Source organism: Petromyzon marinus, chromosome 84 (genome assembly GCF_048934315.1).
Source record: "Petromyzon marinus isolate PM22_M1 ecotype Great Lakes invasive population chromosome 84, UKy_Petmar_22M1.pri1.0, whole genome shotgun sequence".
NCBI lineage: Eukaryota > Metazoa > Chordata > Hyperoartia > Petromyzontiformes > Petromyzontidae > Petromyzon > Petromyzon marinus.
Window position 1 is genome coordinate 3,933,313 of NC_133749.1, and position 22,784 is coordinate 3,956,096.

At 52.3% G+C, this 22,784-nt stretch overlaps 1 protein-coding gene across 1 annotated transcript in view; it reads left to right on the forward strand.

Moving 5' to 3' along the window:
• The window catches only part of CTU1 (cytosolic thiouridylase subunit 1), a 32,555-nt gene extending 10,500 nt beyond the window's left edge, over window positions 1-22,055 (forward strand). Inside the window, exons 5-9 of the mRNA XM_076057813.1 lie at window positions 1,292-1,477; window positions 11,831-12,029; window positions 14,727-14,820; window positions 20,754-21,124; window positions 22,021-22,055. Of these exons, the coding sequence (XP_075913928.1) occupies window positions 1,292-1,477; window positions 11,831-12,029; window positions 14,727-14,820; window positions 20,754-21,124; window positions 22,021-22,055 (885 nt within the window). The remainder of the gene's footprint in view (window positions 1-1,291; window positions 1,478-11,830; window positions 12,030-14,726; window positions 14,821-20,753; window positions 21,125-22,020) is intronic.
• Window positions 22,056-22,784: the final 729 nt, after the last annotated feature.

Sequence of the window (22,784 nt, forward strand, 5' to 3'; positions counted from 1 at the left end):
CACCCACTCACCCACCCACCCACTCACCCACCCACCTACTCACCCACCCACCTACTCACCCACCCACTCACTCACCCACCCACCCACCCACCCACTCACCCACCCACCCACTCACTCACCCACTCACTCACCCACCCACTCACTCACCCACTCACCCACTCACTCACCCACCCACTCACCCACTCACTCACTCACCCACCCACCCACTCACTCACCCACTCACTCACTCACTCACCCACTCACTCACTCACTCACCCACTCACCCACTCACTCACCCACTCACCCACTCACTCACTCACCCACTCACTCACCCACCCACTCACTCACTCACCCACTCACTCACTCACCCACCCACCCACTCACTCACTCACCCACTCACTCACTCACCCACTCACTCACCCACCCCACTCACTCACCCACTCACCCACCCACCCACTCACTCACCCACTCACTCACCCACCCACTCACTCACCCACCCACCCACCCACTCACCCACCCACCTACTCACCCACCCACTCACTCACTCACCCACTCACTCACCCACCCACCCACCCACTCACCCACCCACCCACTCACTCACCCACTCACTCACCCACCCACTCACTCACCCACTCACTCACCCACTCACTCACCCACTCACTCACTCACCCACCCACCCACTCACTCACTCACCCACTCACTCACTCACCCACTCACCCACTCACTCACCCACTCACCCACTCACCCACTCACTCACTCACCCACTCACTCACCCACCCACCCACTCACTCACTCACTCACCCACTCACTCACTCACCCACCCACCCACTCACTCACTCACCCACTCACTCACTCACCCACTCACTCACCCACCCACTCACTCACCCACTCACCCACCCACCCACTCACTCACCCACTCACTCACCCACCCATTCACTCACCCACCCACCCACCCACTCACCCACCCACTCACCCACCCACTCACCCACCCACCCACCTACTCACCCACCCACTCACTCACCCACTCACCCACTCACTCACCCACTCACACACTCACCCACTCACCCACCCACCTACTCACACACCCTTCCACCCACCCACCCACCCACTCACCCACCCACTCACCCACCCACCCTTCCACTCACGACTTTCCTGAGTGAGGCTGTCCCGGTTACCGTGACGACCCTGCCTCCCCCGGTTACCGTGACGACCCTGCCTCCCCCGGTTACCGTGACGACCCTGCCTCCCCGGGTTGCCGTGACGACCCTGCCTCTCCCCGGTTACCGTGACGACCCTGCCTCCCCTCCGCCAGTTGCTGAACGATCGCCACGGTTACGGCCTCAAGCTGGTGCTGCTCTCTGTGGACGAGGGTATCGCCGGTTACCGTGACGACTCCCTGGCAACGGTGAAGCGTAACCAGGCGGCGTACTCCCTGCCGCTGACTGTCGTGTCGTACGAGCATCTCTACGGCTGGACCATGGACCAAGTGGTGCAGCAGGCCAGTTCACTATCACTACTATCACTACTACTATCACTATTACTATTATCACTACTACTATCACTATTACTACTACACTACTACTACTACTACACACTACTACTACACTACTACTACACTACTACTACTACTGTCGTGTCGTACGAGCATCTCTACGGCTGGACCATGGACCAAGTGGTGCAGCAGGCCAGTTCACTATCACTACTATCACTATTATCACTACTACTACTACAACTACTACAACACTACTACCACACTACTACTACAACTACTACTACTATTACTATCACTATTATTATTACACTACTACTACACTACTACTACTACACTACTACTACTACACTACTACTACACTACTACTACTACACTACTACTACACTACTACTACAACTACTACTACACTACTACTACTACACTACTACTACACTACTACTACTACACTACTACTACACTACTACTACAACTACTACTACACTACTACTACTACTACACTACTACTACACTACTACTACTACTGTCGTGTCGTACGAGCATCTCTACGGCTGGACCATGGACCAAGTGGTGCAGCAGGCCAGTTCACTACCACTATTACTATCACTACTATTACTACTATTACTATTACACTACTACTATTACTACTATCACTACTACTATGAGCATCTCTACGGCTGGACCATGGACCAAGTGGTGCAGCAGGCCAGTTCACTACTATCACTACTATCACTATTACTACTACCACTACTACTACCACTACTACTACACTACTATTACTACTACTACACTACTACTACACTACTACTACTACACTATTACTACTATACTACTACTACACTACTACTACACTACTACTACTACTACACTACTACTACTACTACACTACTACTACTACACTACTACTACACTACTACTATCACTACTACTACTACACTACTACTACACTACTACTACACTACTACTACACACTACTACACTACTACTACTACTACACTACTACACACTACTACTACACTACTACTACCACTACTACTACTACACTACTACTACTACTACTACACTACTACTACACTACTACTACACTACTACTACACTACTACACTACTACTACTACTACACTACTACTACTACTACACTACTACTACACTACTACTACTACACTACTACTACCACTACTACTACTACACACTACTACACTACTACTACTACACTACTACACACTACTACTACACTACTACTACTACACTACTACTACACTACTACTACTACTACACTACTACTACACTACTACTACTACACTACTACTACACTACTACTACTACTACACTACTACTACACTACTACTATCACTACTACTACTACTACACTACTACTACTACACTACTACTACACTACTACTACTACACACTACACTACTACACACTACACTACACACTACACTACTACTACACACTACTACACTACTACTACACTACTACTACACTACTACTATCACTACTACTACTACTACACTACTACTACTACACTACTACTACACTACTACTACTACACACTACACTACTACACACTACACTACTACACTACACACTACACTACTACTACACACTACTATCACTACTACAACTACTACACTACTACTACTACACTACTACTACTACACTACTACTACTACTGTCGTGTCGTACGAGCATCTCTACGGCTGGACCATGGACCAAGTGGTGCAGCAGGCCAGTTCACTACTACCACTACTATTACTACTACTATTACTATCACTATTATTATTACACTACTACTACTACTACACTACTACTACACTACTACTACTACACTACTACTATCACTACTACTACACTACTACTACTACACACTACTACACTACTACTACACTACTACTACTACACACTACTACACTACTACTACTACACTACTACTACTACACTACTACTACTACACTACTACTACTACACACTACTACACTACTACTACACTACTACTACACTACTACTACTACACACTACTACACTACTACTACTACACTACTACTACACTACTACTACACTACTACTACTACACTACTACTACACTACTACTACTACACTACTACTACACTACTACTACTACACTACTACTACTACACTACTACTACTACACACTACTACACTACTACTACTACACTACTACACACTACTACTACACTACTACTACCACTACTACTACTACACTACTACTACACTACTACTACTACTACACTACTACTACACTACTACTACTACACTACTACTACTACTACACTACTGCTACACTACTACTATCACTACTACTACACTACTACTACTACACTACTACTACTACTACTACACTACTACTACACTACTACTATCACTACTACTACACTACTACTACTACTACACTACTACTACACTACTACTACTACACTACTACTACTACTACACTACTACTACACTACTACTATCACTACTACTACTACTACACTACTACTACTACTACACTACTACTACACTACTACTACTACACACTACACTACTACACACTACACTACTACACTACACACTACACTACTACTACACACTACTATCACTACTACAACTACTACACTACTACTACTACACTACTACTACTACACTACTACTACTACACTACTACTACTACACTACTACTATACTACTACTACACTACACACTACACTACTACTACACACTACTACAACTACTACACTACTACTACTACACTACTACTACTACACTACTACTACTACTGTCGTGTTGTACGAGCATCTCTACGGCTGGACCATGGACCAAGTGGTGCAGCAGGCCAGTTCACTACCACTACTACTACTATCACTACTACTACTACTATCACTACTACTATCACTACTACACTACTACTATCACTACTACTACTACACTACTACTACACTACTACTACACTACTACTACTACTACACTACTACTATTACTATCACTATTATTATTACACTACTACTACTACACTACTACTACACTACTACTACTACACTACTACTACACTACTACTACACTACTACTACTACACACTACTACACTACTACTACACTACTACTACACTACTACTACTACACACTACTACACTACTACTACTACACTACTACTACTACACTACTACTACTACACACTACTACACTACTACTACACTACTACTACACTACTACTACTACACACTACTACAATACTACTACTACACTACTACTACACTACTACTACACTACTACTACTACACTACTACTACACTACTACTACCACTACTACTACTACACTACTACTACTACACTACTACTACACTACTACTACTACACTACTACTACACTACTACTACACTACTACTACTACACACTACTACACTACTACTACTACACTACTACTACTACACTACTACTACTACACTACTACTACTACACTACTACTACACTACTACTACTACACTACTACTACACTACTACTACACTACTACTACACTACTACTACTATACTACTACTACACTACTACTACTACACTACTACTACTACACTACTACTATACTACTACTACACTACTACTACTACACTACTACTACACACTACTACTACTACTACACTACCACTACTACTACACTACTACTACACTACTACTACACTACTACTACTACTGTCGTGTCGTACGAGCATCTCTACGGCTGGACCATGGACCAAGTGGTGCAGCAGGCCAGTTCACTATCACTACTATCACTATTATCACTACTACTACTACAACTACTACAACACTACTACCACACTACTACTACAACTACTACTACTATTACTATCACTATTATTATTACACTACTACTACACTACTACTACTACACTACTACTACTACACTACTACTACACACTACTACTACTACTACACTACCACTACTACTACACTACTACTACACTACTACTACACTACTACTACTACTGTCGTGTCGTACGAGCATCTCTACGGCTGGACCATGGACCAAGTGGTGCAGCAGGCCAGTTCACTACTACCACTACTATCACTACTACTACTACTATCACTACTACTATCACTACTACTATCACTACTACTATCACTACTACTATCACTACTACTATCACTACTATTATCACTACTACTATCACTACTACTATCACTACTACTATCACTACTACTATCACTACTATTATCACTACTACTATCACTACTACTATCACTACTACTATCACTATTACTATCACTACTACTATCACTACTACTATCACTATTACTACCACTACTACTATCACTACTACTATCACTACTACTATCACTACTACTATCACTACTACTATCACTATTACTACCACTACTACTATCACTACTACTATCACTATTACTACCACTACAACTACTACAATTACTACACTACTACTACACTACTACTACTATACTACTACTACACTATTACTACTATACTACTACTACACTACTACTACACTACTACTACTACACTACCACTACACTACTACACTAGTACTACTACACTACTACTACTACAACTACTACTACACTACTACTACTACCACTACTACTACACTACTACACTACTACTACTACACTACTACTACTACTACACTACTACTACACTACTACTACTACTACACTACTACTACACTACTACTACACTACTACTACTACTGTCGTGTCGTACGAGCATCTCTACGGCTGGACCATGGACCAAGTGGTGCAGCAGGCCAGTTCACTACTACCACTACTATCACTACTACTACTATCACTACTATCACTACCACTACTATTACTACTATTACTACACTATCACTACTATCACTACAACTACTACAACACTACTACTACCACTACTACTACAATTACTACACTACTATTACTATTACACTACTACTATCACTACTATCATTACTATCACTACAACTACTACACTACTACTATCACTATTACTACTACCACTACTACTACACTACTACTATCACTATTACTACTACACTACTACTACTACTACACTACTACTACTACACTACTATCACTACTATCACTACTACACTACTACTACACTACTACTACACTACTACTACTACTACACTACTACACTACTACTACACTACTACTACACACTACTACACTACTACTACACTACTACTACACTACTACTACTACACTACTACTACTACACTACTACACTACTACTACTACACTACTACTACACTACTACTACTACACTACTACTACTACACTACTACTACTACACTACTACTACACTACTACTACTACACTACTACTACACTACTACTACACTACTACTACTATACTACTACTACACTACTACTACTACACTACTACTACTACACTACTACTATACTACTACTACACTACTACTACTACACTACTACTACACACTACTACTACTACTACACTACCACTACTACTACACTACTACTACACTACTACTACACTACTACTACACTACTACTACTACTGTCGTGTCGTACGAGCATCTCTACGGCTGGACCATGGACCAAGTGGTGCAGCAGGCCAGTTCACTACCACTACTATCACTACTACTACTACTATCACTACTACTATCACTACTATTATCACTACTACTATCACTACTACTATCACTACTACTATCACTACTACTATCACTACTATTATCACTACTACTATCACTACTACTATCACTACTACTATCACTATTACTATCACTACTACTATCACTACTACTATCACTATTACTACCACTACTACTATCACTACTACTATCACTACTACTATCACTACTACTATCACTACTACTATCACTATTACTACCACTACTACTATCACTACTACTATCACTATTACTACCACTACAACTACTACAATTACTACACTACTACTACACTACTACTACTATACTACTACTACACTATTACTACTATACTACTACTACACTACTACTACACTACTACTACTACACTACCACTACACTACTACACTAGTACTACTACACTACTACACTACTACTACTACAACTACTACTACACTACTACTACTACCACTACTACTACACTACTACACTACTACTACTACACTACTACTACTACTACACTACTACTACACTACTACTACTACTACACTACTACTACACTACTACTACTACTGTCGTGTTGTACGAGCATCTCTACGGCTGGACCATGGACCAAGTGGTGCAGCAGGCCAGTTCACTACTACTACTATTACTACTATCACTACTACACTACTACACTACTACTACTACTACACTACTACTACTACACTACAACTACTACTACACTACTACTACACTACTACTACTACACTACTACTACTACACTACTACTATCACTACTACTACTACCACTACTACTACACTACTATCACTACTACAATATTACTATTACTACTACTACTACACTACTACACTACTACTACTACACTACTACTACTACACTACTACTACTACACTACTACTACTACAATATTACTATTACTACTACACTACTACTACTATCACTACTACTACTACACTACTACTACAATATTACTATTACTACTACTACTACACTACTACTACACTACTACTACTACACTACTACTACACACTACTACTAGAACTACTACACTACTACTACTACACTACTACTACTACAACTATTACTACAACTATCACTACTACTACAACTATCTCAACAACTATTACTACCACTACAACAACTACACTACTACAACTACTACAACTGCACCTACCACGTGGTATCTACACGTACCACTGTGCTGCTGGTTCTAGGTAGGTACCCGTGGTATCTACACCTACCACGTGGTACCTACACCTACCACTGTGTGGTGGTTCTAGGTGGGTCCCCGAGGTACCTGCACCTACTGTGGGGTGCTAGCTACACCTACCACGTGGTACATACACATACCACGTGGTACCTACACGTACCACTGTGTGCTGGTTCTAGGTAGGTACCCGAGGTACCTGCACCTACTGCGGGGTGCTAGCTACACGTACCACGTGGTACCTGCACCTACCACGTGGTACCTACACCTACCACTGTGTGCTGGTTCTAGGTAGGTACCCGAGGTACCTGCACCTACTGCGGGGTGCTAGCTACACCTACCACGTGCTAGCTACACCTACCACTGTGTGGTTCTTCTAGGTGGGTACCCGTGGTACCTGCACCTACTGCGGTGTGCTAGCTACACCTACCACGGTGTATCTACACCTACCACTGTGCTGCTGGTTCTTCTAGGTAGGTACCCGAGGTACCTGCACCTACTGCGGGGTATCTACACCTACCACTGTGTGGTTCTTCTAGGTAGGTACCCGAGGTACCTGCACCTACTGCGGGGTATCTACACCTACCACTGTGTGGTTCTAGGTAGGTACCCGTGGTACCTGCACCTACTGCGGGGTGCTGGTTCTAGGTAGGTCCCCGAGGTACCTACACGTACCACTGTGTGGTGGTTCTAGGTAGGTACCCGAGGTACCTGCACCTACTGCGGGGTGCTAGCTACACCTACCACGTGGTATCTACACGTACCACGTGCTAGCTACACGTACCACTGTGTGGTTGTGCTGGTTCTAGGTAGGTCCCCGAGGTATCTACACCTACCACTGTGTGGTTGTGTGGTTCTAGGTAGGTACCCGTGGTACCTGCACCTACTGCGGGGTATCTACACGTACCACGTGGTACCTACACGTACCACTGTGTGGTGGTTCTAGGTAGGTACCCGAGGTACCTGCACCTACTGTGGTGTATCTACACCTACCACGTGCTAGCTACACCTACCACGTGCTAGCTACACGTCCCACGTGCTAGCTACACCTACCACGTGGTATCTACACCTACCACTGTGTGGTGGTTCTTCTAGGTAGGTACCCGAGGTATCTACACGTACCACGTGCTAGCTACACCTACCACGAGGTACCTACACGTACCACTGTGTGGTTCTTCTAGGTAGGTACCCGAGGTACCTGCACCTACTGTGGTGTATCTACACCTACCACGTGGTATCTACACGTACCACTGTGTGGTGGTTCTAGGTAGGTCCCCGAGGTATCTACACGTACCACTGTGTGGTTCTTCTAGGTAGGTACCCGAGGTACCTGCACCTACTGCGGGGTGCTAGCTACACGTACCACGTGGTATCTACACCTACCACTGTGCTGCTGGTTCTAGGTAGGTACCCGTGGTACCTACACGTACCACTGTGTGGTTCTAGGTAGGTACCCGAGGTACCTGCACCTACTGCGGGGTGCTAGCTACACGTACCACGAGGTATCTACACGTACCACTGTGCTGGTTCTTCTAGGTAGGTACCCGTGGTACCTACACGTACCACTGTGTGGTTCTTCTAGGTAGGTACCCGAGGTACCTGCACGTACTGCGGGGTGCTAGCTACACCTACCACGTGCTAGCTACACCTACCACGTGCTAGCTACACCTACCACGTGGTACCTACACCTACCACGTGGTACCTACACGTACCACTGTGTGGTTCTTCTAGGTAGGTACCCGAGGTACCTGCACCTACTGCGGGGTGCTAGCTACACGTACCACTGTGTGGTTCTTCTAGGTGGGTACCCGAGGTATCTACACCTACCACTGTGTGGTTCTTCTAGGTGGGTACCCGAGGTACCTACACCTACCACGTGCTAGCTACACCTACCACTGTGTGCTGGTTCTAGGTGGGTACCCGAGGTACCTGCACCTACTGCGGGGTGCTAGCTACACGTACCACTGTGTGGTTGTGTGGTTCTAGGTAGGTACCCGAGGTACCTGCACCTACTGCGGGGTGCTAGCTACACGTACCACTGTGTGGTTGTGGTGGTTCTAGGTGGGTACCCGAGGTACCTACACGTACCACTGTGTGGTGGTTCTAGGTAGGTACCCGAGGTACCTGCACCTACTGTGGTGTACCTACACGTACCACTGTGTGCTGGTTCTAGGTAGGTCCCCGTGGTACCTACACGTACCACTGTGTGCTGGTTCTAGGTAGGTACCCGAGGTACCTGCACGTACTGCGGGGTGCTAGCTACACCTACCACGTGCTAGCTACACGTACCACTGTGTGGTGGTTCTTCTAGGTAGGTCCCCGAGGTACCTACACGTACCACTGTGTGGTTGTGGTGGTTCTAGGTGGGTACCCGAGGTACCTGCACCTACTGTGGTGTACCTACACCTACCACTGTGTGGTGGTTCTAGGTGGGTACCCGAGGTACCTACACGTACCACGAGGTACCTACACGTACCACTGTGTGCTGGTTCTAGGTAGGTACCCGAGGTACCTGCACGTACTGCGGGGTGCTAGCTACACCTACCATGTGCTAGCTACACCTACCACGTGGTACCTACACGTACCACTGTGTGGTTGTGTGGTTCTAGGTAGGTACCCGAGGTACCTGCACCTACTGTGGTGTACCTACACGTACCACTGTGTGGTTGTGTGGTTCTAGGTAGGTACCCGAGGTACCTACACGTACCACTGTGTGGTTCTAGGTAGGTACCCGAGGTACCTGCACCTACTGTGGTGTACCTACACGTACCACTGTGTGCTGGTTCTAGGTAGGTACCCGAGGTACCTGCACCTACTGTGGTGTACCTACACGTACCACTGTGTGGTTGTGTGGTTCTAGGTGGGTACCCGAGGTACCTGCACCTACTGTGGTGTATCTACACCTACCACGTGCTAGCTACACCTACCACTGTGTGCTGGTTCTTCTAGGTAGGTACCCGAGGTACCTACACCTACCACGTGGTACCTACACCTACCACGTGGTATCTACACGTACCACTGTGTGGTGGTTCTAGGTAGGTACCCGAGGTACCTGCACCTACTGTGGTGTATCTACACGTACCACTGTGTGGTTGTGGTGGTTCTAGGTAGGTACCCGAGGTACCTACACGTACTGTGGTGTATCTACACGTACCACTGTGTGGTGGTTCTAGGTAGGTACCCGAGGTACCTGCACCTACTGTGGTGTATCTACACGTACCACTGTGTGGTTCTAGGTAGGTACCCGAGGTACCTGCACCTACTGCGGGGTGCTAGCTACACCTACCACTGTGTGGTTCTAGGTGGGTACCCGAGGTACCTGCACCTACTGCGGGGTGCTAGCTACACCTACCACGAGGTACCTACACGTACCACTGTGTGCTGGTTCTAGGTAGGTACCCGTGGTACCTGCACCTACTGTGGGGTGCTAGCTACACCTACCACGAGGTACCTACACGTACCACTGTGTGGTTCTTCTAGGTGGGTACCCGTGGTACCTGCACCTACTGTGGTGTACCTACACCTACCACTGTGTGCTGGTTCTAGGTAGGTACCCGAGGTACCTGCACCTACTGTGGGGTGCTCCGTCGCCAGGCGCTGGAGCGAGGCGCCCGCAGCGTTGGGGCCGACCTCCTGGCCACCGGCCACAACGCCGACGACCTCGCCGAGACGGTGCTGATGAACGTGTTGCGTGGGGACGGGGCGCGGCTGGCACGCTGTGTGGGGACACTCACCTCGTCACACGGTGATCATCACACTCACCTCGTCACACGGTGACCACCTCATCACACTCACCACTAACACGATCACCATCACCACCATCACCACGAACTCACCGAGACGGTGCTGATGAACGTGTTGCGTGGGGACGGGGCCCGGCTGGCACGCTGTGTGGGGACACTCACCTCGTCACACGGTGATCACCTCGTCACACTCACCTCGTCACACTCACCAACACACTCACCACGATCACCACCATCACCACGATCACCATCACCACGATCACCACGACCTCGCCGAGACGGTGCTGATGAACGTGTTGCGTGGGGACGGGGCGCGGCTGGCACGCTGTGTGGGGACACTCACCACCTCACATGGTACACACCTCGTCACACTCACCTCGTCACACTCACCAACACACTCACCACCACCACCACCTCACCGAGACGGTGCTGATGAACGTGTTGCGTGGGGACGGGGCCCGGCTGGCACGCTGTGTGGGGACACTCACCTCGTCACACGGTGATCATCACACTCACCTCGTCACACGGTGACCACCACCACACTCACCAACACCACCATCACCACCACCACCTCACCGAGACGGTGCTGATGAACGTGTTGCGTGGGGACGGGGCCCGGCTGGCACGCTGTGTGGGGACACTCACCACCTCACATGGTACACACCTCGTCACACTCACCTCGTCACACTCACCAACACACTCACCACCACCATCACCACCATCACCACGATCACCATCACCACCACCACCTCACCGAGACGGTGCTGATGAACGTGTTGCGTGGGGACGGGGCCCGGCTGGCACGCTGTGTGGGGACACTCACCTCGTCACATGGTACTCACCTCGTCACTCACCTCGTCACACGGTGACCACCACCACGATCACCACACTCACCACCACCACGATCACCATCACCACCATCACCACCACCACACTCACCACCACGACCTCACCGAGACGGTGCTGATGAACGTGTTGCGTGGGGACGGGGCCCGGCTGGCACGCTGTGTGGGGACACTCACCACCTCGTCACACGGTGACCACCTCATCACACTCACCTCGTCACACTCACCACTAACACACTCACCACCATCACCACCATCACCACGATCACCACCACCACCACACTCACCAACACACTCACCACCACCACACTCACGACCTCACCGAGACGGTGCTGATGAACGTGTTGCGTGGGGACGGGGCCCGGCTGGCACGCTGTGTGGGGACACTCACCTCGTCACACGGTACTCACCTCGTCACTCACCTCGTCACACGGTGACCACCACCACGATCACCACACTCACCACCACCACGATCACCATCACCACCATCACCACCACCTCACCGAGACGGTGCTGATGAACGTGTTGCGTGGGGACGGGGCCCGGCTGGCACGCTGTGTGGGGACACTCACCTCGTCACATGGTACACACTCCAACACACTCACCTCGTCACTCACCTCGTCACACTCACCAACACACTCACCACCACCATCACCACCACCTCGCCGAGACGGTGCTGATGAACGTGTTGCGTGGGGACGGGGCCCGGCTGGCACGCTGTGTGGGGACACTCACCTCGTCACATGGTACACACTCCAACACACTCACCTCGTCACTCACCTCGTCACACTCACCAACACACTCACCACCACCATCACCACGACCTCACCGAGACGGTGCTGATGAACGTGTTGCGTGGGGACGGGGCCCGGCTGGCACGCTGTGTGGGGACACTCACCTCGTCACACGGTACTCACCTCATCACTCACCTCGTCACACTCACCATCACCACACTCACCACCTCACCGAGACGGTGCTGATGAACGTGTTGCGTGGGGACGGGGCGCGGCTGGCACGCTGTGTGGGGACACTCACCTCGTCACACGGTGATCACCTCATCACTCACCTCGTCACACTCACCACACTCACCACCAACACACTCACCACCACACTCACCACCACGTCGCTCACCACCACGCTCACCACCAACAAACTCACCACCACGCTCACCACCACCACGTCGCTCACCACGTCGCTTACCACTGGGCTCACCACATCGCTTACCACGTCGCTTATCACCACGCTCACCACCACGCTCACCACATCGCTCACCACGTCGCTCACCACGTCGCTCACCACGGGGCTCACCATGGTGCTCACCACGCGGTCTGTGTGTCTGTGTGTGTGTCTGTGTGTGTGTCTATGTCTATGTCTATGTGTGTGTCTGTGTGTGTGTCTGTGTGTGTGTCTGTGTGTGTGTGTGTCTGTGTGTGTGTGTCTGTGTGTCTGTGCGTGTGTGTGTCTATGTGTGTCTGTGTCTGTGTGTGTGTGTCTGTGTGTGTGTGTCTATGTGTGTGTGTGTCTGTGTGTGTCTGTGCGTGTGTGTCTGTGTGTGTGTCTGTGTGTGTCTGTGTGTGTGTCTGTGTGTGTGTCTATGTGTGTCTGTGTGTGTGTCTGTGCGTGTGTCTGTGCGTGTGTCTGTGTGTGTGTGTGTGTCTGTGTGTGTGTCTGTGTGTGTCTGTGCGTGTGTGTGTGTATGTGTCTGTGTGTGTGTGTCTGTGTGTCTATGTCTATGTGTGTGTATCTATGTGTGTGTGTCTATGTGTGTGTGTCTGTGTGTGTGCGTGTGTGTGTGTGTCTGTGTGTGTGTGTCTGTATGTCTATGTGTGTGTGTCTATGTGTGTGTGTGTGTAGGAGAGGGAGCCATCCCACGGTGTAAGCCCCTCATGTACTGCTATGAGAAGGAAATTGTCCTGTACGCCTACTTCAACAAGCTGGACTACTTCAGGTGTGTACACACGCGTGTGACTGTGTCTGTAAGTGTGTGGCACAGTAGGGGGCACAGGTGGTGCATCAGCCACTCATCTCAGTCGTCTCAGTCAGTCATCTCAGCCACTCATCTCAGTCGTCTCAGCCAGTCATCTCAGTCAGTCGACCCGTGGCACCTGCTGGGTCTGCCCCGTGACCTCCTGGTGCACCTAGCCTGGCACAGTAGGGGGGCACAGGTGGTGCACCAGCCACTCATCTCAGTCGTCTCAGTCATCTCAGCCACTCATCTCAGTCATCTCAGTCAGTCATCTCAGTCATCTCAGTCAGTCATCTCAGTCAGTCAACCCGTGGCACCTGCTGGGTCTGCCCCGTGACCTCCCGGTGCACCTAGCCTGGCACAGTAGGGGGCACAGGGGGTGCATCAGCCAGTCATCTCAGTCAGTCGACCCGTGGCACCTGCTGGGTCTGCCCCGTGACCTCCTGGTGCACCTAGCCTGGCACAGTAGGGGGCACAGGTGGTGCATCAGCCACTCATCTCAGTCGTCTCAGTCATCTCAGCCACTCATCTCAGTCATCTCAGTCATCTCAGTCGTCTCAGCCAGTCATCTCAGTCAGTCGACCCGTGGCACCTGCTGGGTCTGCCCCGTGACCTCCTGGTGCACCTAGCCTGGCACAGTAGGGGGCACAGGTGGTGCACCAGCCAGTCATCTCAATCAGTCAACCCGTGGCACCTGCTGGGTCTGCCCCGTGACCTCCTGCCAGCGGGCGTGTCTCTGTGTATCTGTCTCACCGTGTCTCTGTGTCTCACCGTGTCTCTGTCTCACCGTGTCTCTGTGTCTCTGTGTCTCACCTTGTGTGTCTCACTGTGTCTCTGTGTCTCACCGTGTGTGTCTCACCGTGTCTCTGTGTCTCACCGTGTCTCACCGTGTCTCTGTGTCTTACCGTGTCTCTGTGTCTCACCATGTCTCTGTGTCTCACCGTGTCTCTGTGTCTCACCGTGTCTCTGTCTTACCGTGTCTCTGTGTCTCTGTGTCTCACCTTGTGTGTCTCACTGTGTCTCTGTGTCTCTGTCTCTCTGTGTGTCTGTGTGTCTCTGTGTGTCTCTGTGTCTCAGCACTGAGTGTGTGTACTCGCCCGGGGCCTACCGAGGCCGTGCCCGCGCCCTGCTCAAGGACCTGGAGCGTGTCCGCCCGTGTCTCTGTGTCTCTGTGTCTCTGTGTCTCACTTTGTGTGTGTCTCTGTGTCTCTGTGTGTGTCTGTGTCTCTCTCTGTGTGTATCTCTGTGTCTCTGTGTGTGTCTGTGTCTCACCGTGTCTCTGTGTCTCTCTCTGTGTCTCTCTGTGTCTCTGTGTGTCTCAGCACTGAGTGTGTGTACTCGCCCGGGGCCTACCGAGGCCGTGCCCGCACCCTGCTCAAGGACCTGGAGCGTGTCTCTCTGTGTCTCTGTGTGTGTCTCTGTGTCTCTGTCTGTGTCTCTGTGTCTGTGTGTCTCAGCACTGAGTGTGTGTACTCGCCCGGGGCCTACCGAGGCCGTGCCCGCGCCCTGCTCAAGGACCTGGAGCGTGTCTCTCTGTGTGTCTCTCTGTGTCTCTGTGTCTCTGTGTGTGTCTCACTGTGTCTCTGTGTCTCTGTGTCTCACCGTGTGTCTGTGTGTCTCAGCACTGAGTGTGTGTACTCGCCCGGGGCCTACCGAGGCCGTGCCCGCGCCCTGCTCAAGGACCTGGAGCGTGTCTCTCTGTGTCTCTGTGTGTGCCACTGTGTCTCACTGTGTCTCTGTCACTGTGTGTGTCTCTGTGTCTCTCTGTGTCTCACTGTGTCTCACTGTGTCTCTGTATCTCTGTGTGTCTCTGTGTCTCAGCACTGAGTGTGTGTACTTGCCCGGGGCCTACCAAGGCCGTGCCCGCGCCCTCCTCAAGGACCTGGAGCGTGTCCGCCCGTGTCTCTCTGTGTGTCTCACTGTGTGTCTCTGTGTCTCTGTGTGTGTCTGTGTCTCACCGTGTGTGTCTCTGTGTGTCTCTGTGTCTCTGTGTCTCACCCTGTGTGTCTCTGTGTGTCTGTGTGTCTGTGTGTCTCAGCACTGAGTGTGTGTACTCGCCCGGGGCCTACCGAGGCCGTGCCCGCGCCCAGCTCAAGGACCTGGAGCGTGTCCGCCCGTGTCTCTGTGTGTCTCACTGTGTGTGTCTCTGTGTCTCTCTCTGTGTCTCTGTGTCTCTGTGTGTCTCACTGTGTCTCTGTGTCTCACTGTGTCTCTCTGTGTCTCTGTGTCTCTGTGTGTCTGTGTCTCTGTGTGTGTCTCTGTGTGTCTCTGTGTCTCTGTGTGTGTCTCTGTGTCTCTGTGTGTGTCTCTGTGTGTGTCTCTGTGTGTCTCTGTGTCTCTGTGTGTGTCTCTGTGTCTCACCCTGTGTGTCTCTGTGTCTCACCGTGTGTCTCTCTGTGTGTGTCTCTGTGTGTCTGTGTGTCTCAGCACTGAGTGTGTGTACTCGCCCGGGGCCTACCGTGGCTGTGCCCGCGCCCTGCTCAAGGACCTGGAGCGTGTCTCTCTGTGTCTCTGTGTGTCTCTCTGTGTCTCTGTGTCTCACCGTGTCTCTGTGTGTGTCTCTGTGTCTCTCTGTGTCTCTGTGTCTCTGTGTGTGTCTCTCACTGTGTCTCTGTGTCTCTGTGTCTCACCTTGTGTGTCTCACTGTGTCTCTCTGTGTGTCTCTCACTGTGTCTCTGTGTCTCACTGTGTCTCAGCACTGAGTGTGTGTACTCGCCCGGGGCCTACCGAGGCCGTGCCCGCGCCCTGCTCAAGGACCTGGAGCGTGTCTCTCTGTGTCTCTGTGTGTCTCTGTGTCTCTGTGTCTCACCCTGTGTGTCTGTGTGTCTCTCTGTGTCTCTGTGTCTGTGTGTCTCTGTGTCTCAGCACTGAGTGTGTGTACTCGCCCGGGGCCTACCGAGGCCGTGCCCGCGCCCTGCTCAAGGACCTGGAGCGTGTCTCTCTGTGTCTCTGTGTCTCTGTGTCTCTGTGTGTCTCTCTGTGTCTCTCTGTGTCTCTGTGTGTCTCTGTGTGTCTCTGTGTGTCTGTGTGTCTCAGCACTGAGTGTGTGTACTCGCCCGGGGCCTACCGAGGCCGTGCCCGCGCCCTCCTCAAGGACCTGGAGCGTGTCTCTCTGTGTCTCTGTGTCTCACTGTGTGTCTCTCTGTGTGTGTCTCTGTGTCTGTGTGTCTCAGCACTGAGTGTGTGTACTCGCCCGGGGCCTACCGTGGCTGTGCCCGCGCCCTGCTCAAGGACCTGGAGCGTGTCTCTCTGTGTCTCTGTGTGTCTCTCTGTGTCTCTGTGTCTCACCGTGTCTCTGTGTGTGTCTCTGTGTCTCTCTGTGTCTCTGTGTCTCTGTGTGTGTCTCTCACTGTGTCTCTGTGTCTCTGTGTCTCACCTTGTGTGTCTCACTGTGTCTCTCTGTGTGTCTCTCACTGTGTCTCTGTGTCTCACTGTGTCTCAGCACTGAGTGTGTGTACTCGCCCGGGGCCTACCGAGGCCGTGCCCGCGCCCTGCTCAAGGACCTGGAGCGTGTCTCTCTGTGTCTCTGTGTGTCTCTGTGTCTCTGTGTCTCACCCTGTGTGTCTGTGTGTCTCTCTGTGTCTCTGTGTCTGTGTGTCTCTGTGTCTCAGCACTGAGTGTGTGTACTCGCCCGGGGCCTACCGAGGCCGTGCCCGCGCCCTGCTCAAGGACCTGGAGCGTGTCTCTCTGTGTCTCTGTGTCTCTGTGTCTCTGTGTCTCTGTGTGTCTCTCTGTGTCTCTCTGTGTCTCTGTGTGTCTCTGTGTGTCTCTGTGTGTCTGTGTGTCTCAGCACTGAGTGTGTGTACTCGCCCGGGGCCTACCGAGGCCGTGCCCGCGCCCTCCTCAAGGACCTGGAGCGTGTCTCTCTGTGTCTCTGTGTCTCACTGTGTCTCACCCTGTGTGTCTCTGTGTTTCTGTGTGTCTGTGTGTCTCAGCACTGAGTGTGTGTACTCGCCCGGGGCCTACCGAGGCCGTGCCCGCGCCCTGCTCAAGGACCTGGAGCGTGTCTCTCTGTGTCTCTGTGTGTCTCTCTGTGTGTCTCTGTGTGTCTCACTGTGTCTCTCTGTGTCTCACTGTCTCCTTGTGTCTCTGTGTCTCACTGTGTCTCTGTGTCTCTGTGTGTCTCTGTGTCTCACTGTGTCTGTGTCTCTGTATGTGTCTCTGTGTCTCTGTGTCTGTGTGTCTCTGTGTCTCTGTGTGTCTCAGCACTGAGTGTGTGTACTCGCCCGGGGCCTACCGAGGCCGTGCCCGCGCCCTCCTCAAGGACCTGGAGCGTGTCTCTCTGTGTCTCTGTGTCTCACTCTGTGTGTGTCTCTGTGTCTCACTGTGTCTCACTGTGTCACTGTGTCTGTGTGTCTCAGCACTGAGTGTGTGTACTCGCCCGGGGCCTACCGAGGCCGTGCCCGCGCCCTGCTCAAGGACCTGGAGCGTGTCTCTCTCTGTCTCTCTGTGTGTCTCACCCTGTGTGTCTCTGTGTCTCTCTGTGTCTCTGTGTCTCAGCACTGAGAGTGTGTACTCGCCCGGGGCCTACCGAGGCCGTGCCCGCACCCTGCTCAAGGACCTGGAGCGTGTCCGCCCGTGTCTCTGTGTCTCTGTGTCTCTCTGTGTCTCTGTGTCTCTCTCTGTGTCTTTGTGTGTCTGTGTGTCTCAGCACTGAGTGTGTGTACTCGCCCGGGGCCTACCGAGGCCGTGCCCGCGCCCTGCTCAAGGACCTGGAGCGTGTCTCTCTGTGTGTCTCTCTGTGTCTCTGTGTCTCTGTGTCTCTGTGTCTCTCTCTGTGTCTCTGTGTGTCTCAGCACTGAGTGTGTGTACTCGCCCGGGGCCTACCGAGGCCGTGCCCGCGCCCTGCTCAAGGACCTGGAGCGTGTCTCTGTGTGTCTCACTGTGTCTCTGTGTCTGTGTGTGTCTCTGTGTGTCTCACCGTGTGTCTGTGTGTCTCAGCACTGAGTGTGTGTACTCGCCCGGGGCCTACCGAGGCCGTGCCCGCGCCCTCCTCAAGGACCTGGAGCGTGTCTCTCTGTGTGTGTCTCTCTGTGTGTCTCTGTGTCTCTCTGTGTCTCAGCACTGAGTGTGTGTACTCGCCCGGGGCCTACCGAGGCCGTGCCCGCGCCCTCCTCAAGGACCTGGAGCGTGTCTCTCTGTGTCTCTGTGTGTGTCTCTGTGTCTCACCCTGTGTGTCTCTGTGTCTCTGTGTCTGTGTGTCTCAGCACTGAGTGTGTGTACTCGCCCGGGGCCTACCGAGGCCGTGCCCGCGCCCTGCTCAAGGACCTGGAGCGTGTCTCTCTGTGTCTCTCTGTGTCTGTGTGTGTCTCTGTGTCTCACTGTGTCTCTCTCTGTGTCTCTGTGTCTCACTGTGTCTCTGTCACTGTGTGTGTCTCACCCTGTGTCTCACTGTGTCTCTGTGTCTCTCTGTGTCTCAGCACTGAGTGTGTGTACTCGCCCGGGGCCTACCGAGGCCGTGCCCGCGCCCTCCTCAAGGACCTGGAGCGTGTCTCTCTGTGTCTCTCTGTGTCTCTGTGTCTCTCTGTGTCTCTCTGTGTCTCTGTGTCTCTGTGTCTCTCTGTGTCTCACTGTGTCTCTCTCACTGTGTCTGTGTGTCTCAGCACTGAGTGTGTGTACTCGCCCGGGGCCTACCGAGGCCGTGCCCGCGCCCTCCTCAAGGACCTGGAGCGTGTCTCTCTGTGTGTCTCTGTGTCTCACTGTGTCTCACTGTGTCTCTGTGCCTCTCACTGTGTCTCTGTGTCTCTGTGTGTCTGTGTGTCTCAGCACTGAGTGTGTGTACTCGCCCGGGGCCTACCGAGGCCGTGCCCGCGCCCTCCTCAAGGACCTGGAGCGTGTCTCTCTGTGTCTCTCTGTGTCTCTGTGTCTCTGTGTCTCACCGTGTCTCTGTGTGTCTCTGTGTCTGTGTGTCTCAGCACTGAGTGTGTGTACTCGCCCGGGGCCTACCGAGGCCGTGCCCGCGCCCTCCTCAAGGACCTGGAGCGTGTCCGCCCCCGCGCCATCATTGACGTCGTCCACGCCGCCCAGCGTCTCCACATCGTCACCGGCGGTGGCTCCGGCGGTGGCTCCGGCGTCACCGGCGGTGGCTCCCACTCCCACCACCACCACCACCACCGCCCCTACCACCACCCTGTGCTGGAGTGCTGCTCTCTCTGTGGCCTAGCTGCCAGCTCTGCCGTGTGCTCAGCCTGCAGGCTACTGGCAGGCCTCAGGCAGGGCCGGGCCCGGCTCGGAGTGGGCGGGGCGTCGGAGAGGGGGCGGGGTCGGGGGGAAGGGGTGAGGGGGGGTGGGGTGGGTGGGGTGGTGGGTGGGGGGGAGGGGGTGAGGGGGGTGGGTGGGGGGGAGGGTGGGGGGGAGGGGGTAAGGGGGGTGGGTGGGGGGGAGGGGGTGAGGGGGGTGGGTGGGGGGTTGGGTGGGGGGGAGGGGGTGAAGGGGGTGGGTGGGGGGGAGGGGGTAAAGGGGTGAAGGGGGGTGAGGTGGGTGGGGGGGAGGGGGTGAGGGGGTGAGGGGGGTGGGTGGTGAGGTGGGTGGGGGGGAGGGGGTGAAGGGGTGAAGGGGGGTGAGTTGGGTGGGGTGGGTGGGGTGAAGGGGTGTGAGGGGGGGGCGGGTGGGGGGGTGGGGGTGAAGGGGGTGGGGGGGAGGGTGGGGAGGGGGTGAGGGGGGTGGGTGGGGGGGAGGGGATGGGGTGAGGGGTGGAGGACGAGGGGGAGGGGGGTGGGGTCAGGAGGGTGGGGGTGAGAGACAGAGACACGGGTGGTGGTGGTGACCGTGGTGAGACCAGCGTCACCATCGTTACCGTGGTTACCATCGTTACCGTGGTTACCATCGTTACCGTGGTTGCCGTGGTTACCGTGGTTACCGTGGTCATCTTCATGGTTACCGTGGCCACCATCGTTACCGTGGTTACCATCGTTACCGTGGTTACCATCGTTACCGTGGTTACCATCGTTACCATGGTTACCATCGTTACCGTAGTTGCCGTGGTTACCATCGTCATCTTCATGGTTACCGTGGCCACCATCGTTACCGCAGTTACCGTCGTTACCGTGGTTACCAGCGTTACCGCGGTTACCATCGTTGCCGTGGTTGCCATCGTTACCGTGGTTACCATTGTTACCGTGGTTACCATCGTTACCGTGGTTACCATCGCTGTTTCAATTATTAAACGAATTGAACACAAAGATGCCCGCTGGGGTAGTGAATACATCAGCTGGTGATGGTGGTGATGGTGGTGGTGGTGATGGTGGTGGTGGTGGTGGTGGTGATGGTGGTGATGGTGGTGATGGTGGTGGTGATGGTGGTGGTGGTGATGGTGGTGATGATGATGGTGGTGGTGGTGATGGTGGTGATGGTGGTGGTGGTGGTGATGATGATGATGGTGGTGATGGTGGTGGTGGTGGTGATGATGATGGTGGTGGCGATGGTGGTGATGGTGGTGGTGGTGATGGTGATGATGGTGGTGGTGGTGATGGTGGTGATGAGCTCCTCCGGCGGGCAAGGCTGCGATGGCTGGGTCATGTAGCCCGCATGCCCAGCCACCGCATGCCGAAACAGCTTTTGTTCGGCCGGATTGAGGGGGCTAAACGGGCGCGGCACGGGCTAGAGAAGAGATGGAGTGACGTGGTACAGGAGGACGTGGAGCTGAGTGGACTTGCCGATGACTGGTACCAGCGGTGTCAAGATCGGCCTGTGTGGAGGAGGCTCGTGAAGGATGCTACTGGGTAGTTGGAGGTAGTCGCCTTCCAACAACAACGGAGGGCGGAGGAGCGACGCTCACAACAACGAGCGGAGCGCCGGGTGGCTAAAGCACAGCAGGTTGGCACAGTAGGGGGCACAGGTGGTGCATCAGCCAGTCATCTCAGTCACCTGAGTCAGTCGACCCGTGGCACCTGGGTCTGCCCCATGACCTGCCAGCGGGCGTTCGACACTTCACGTGGCCTCAAGGT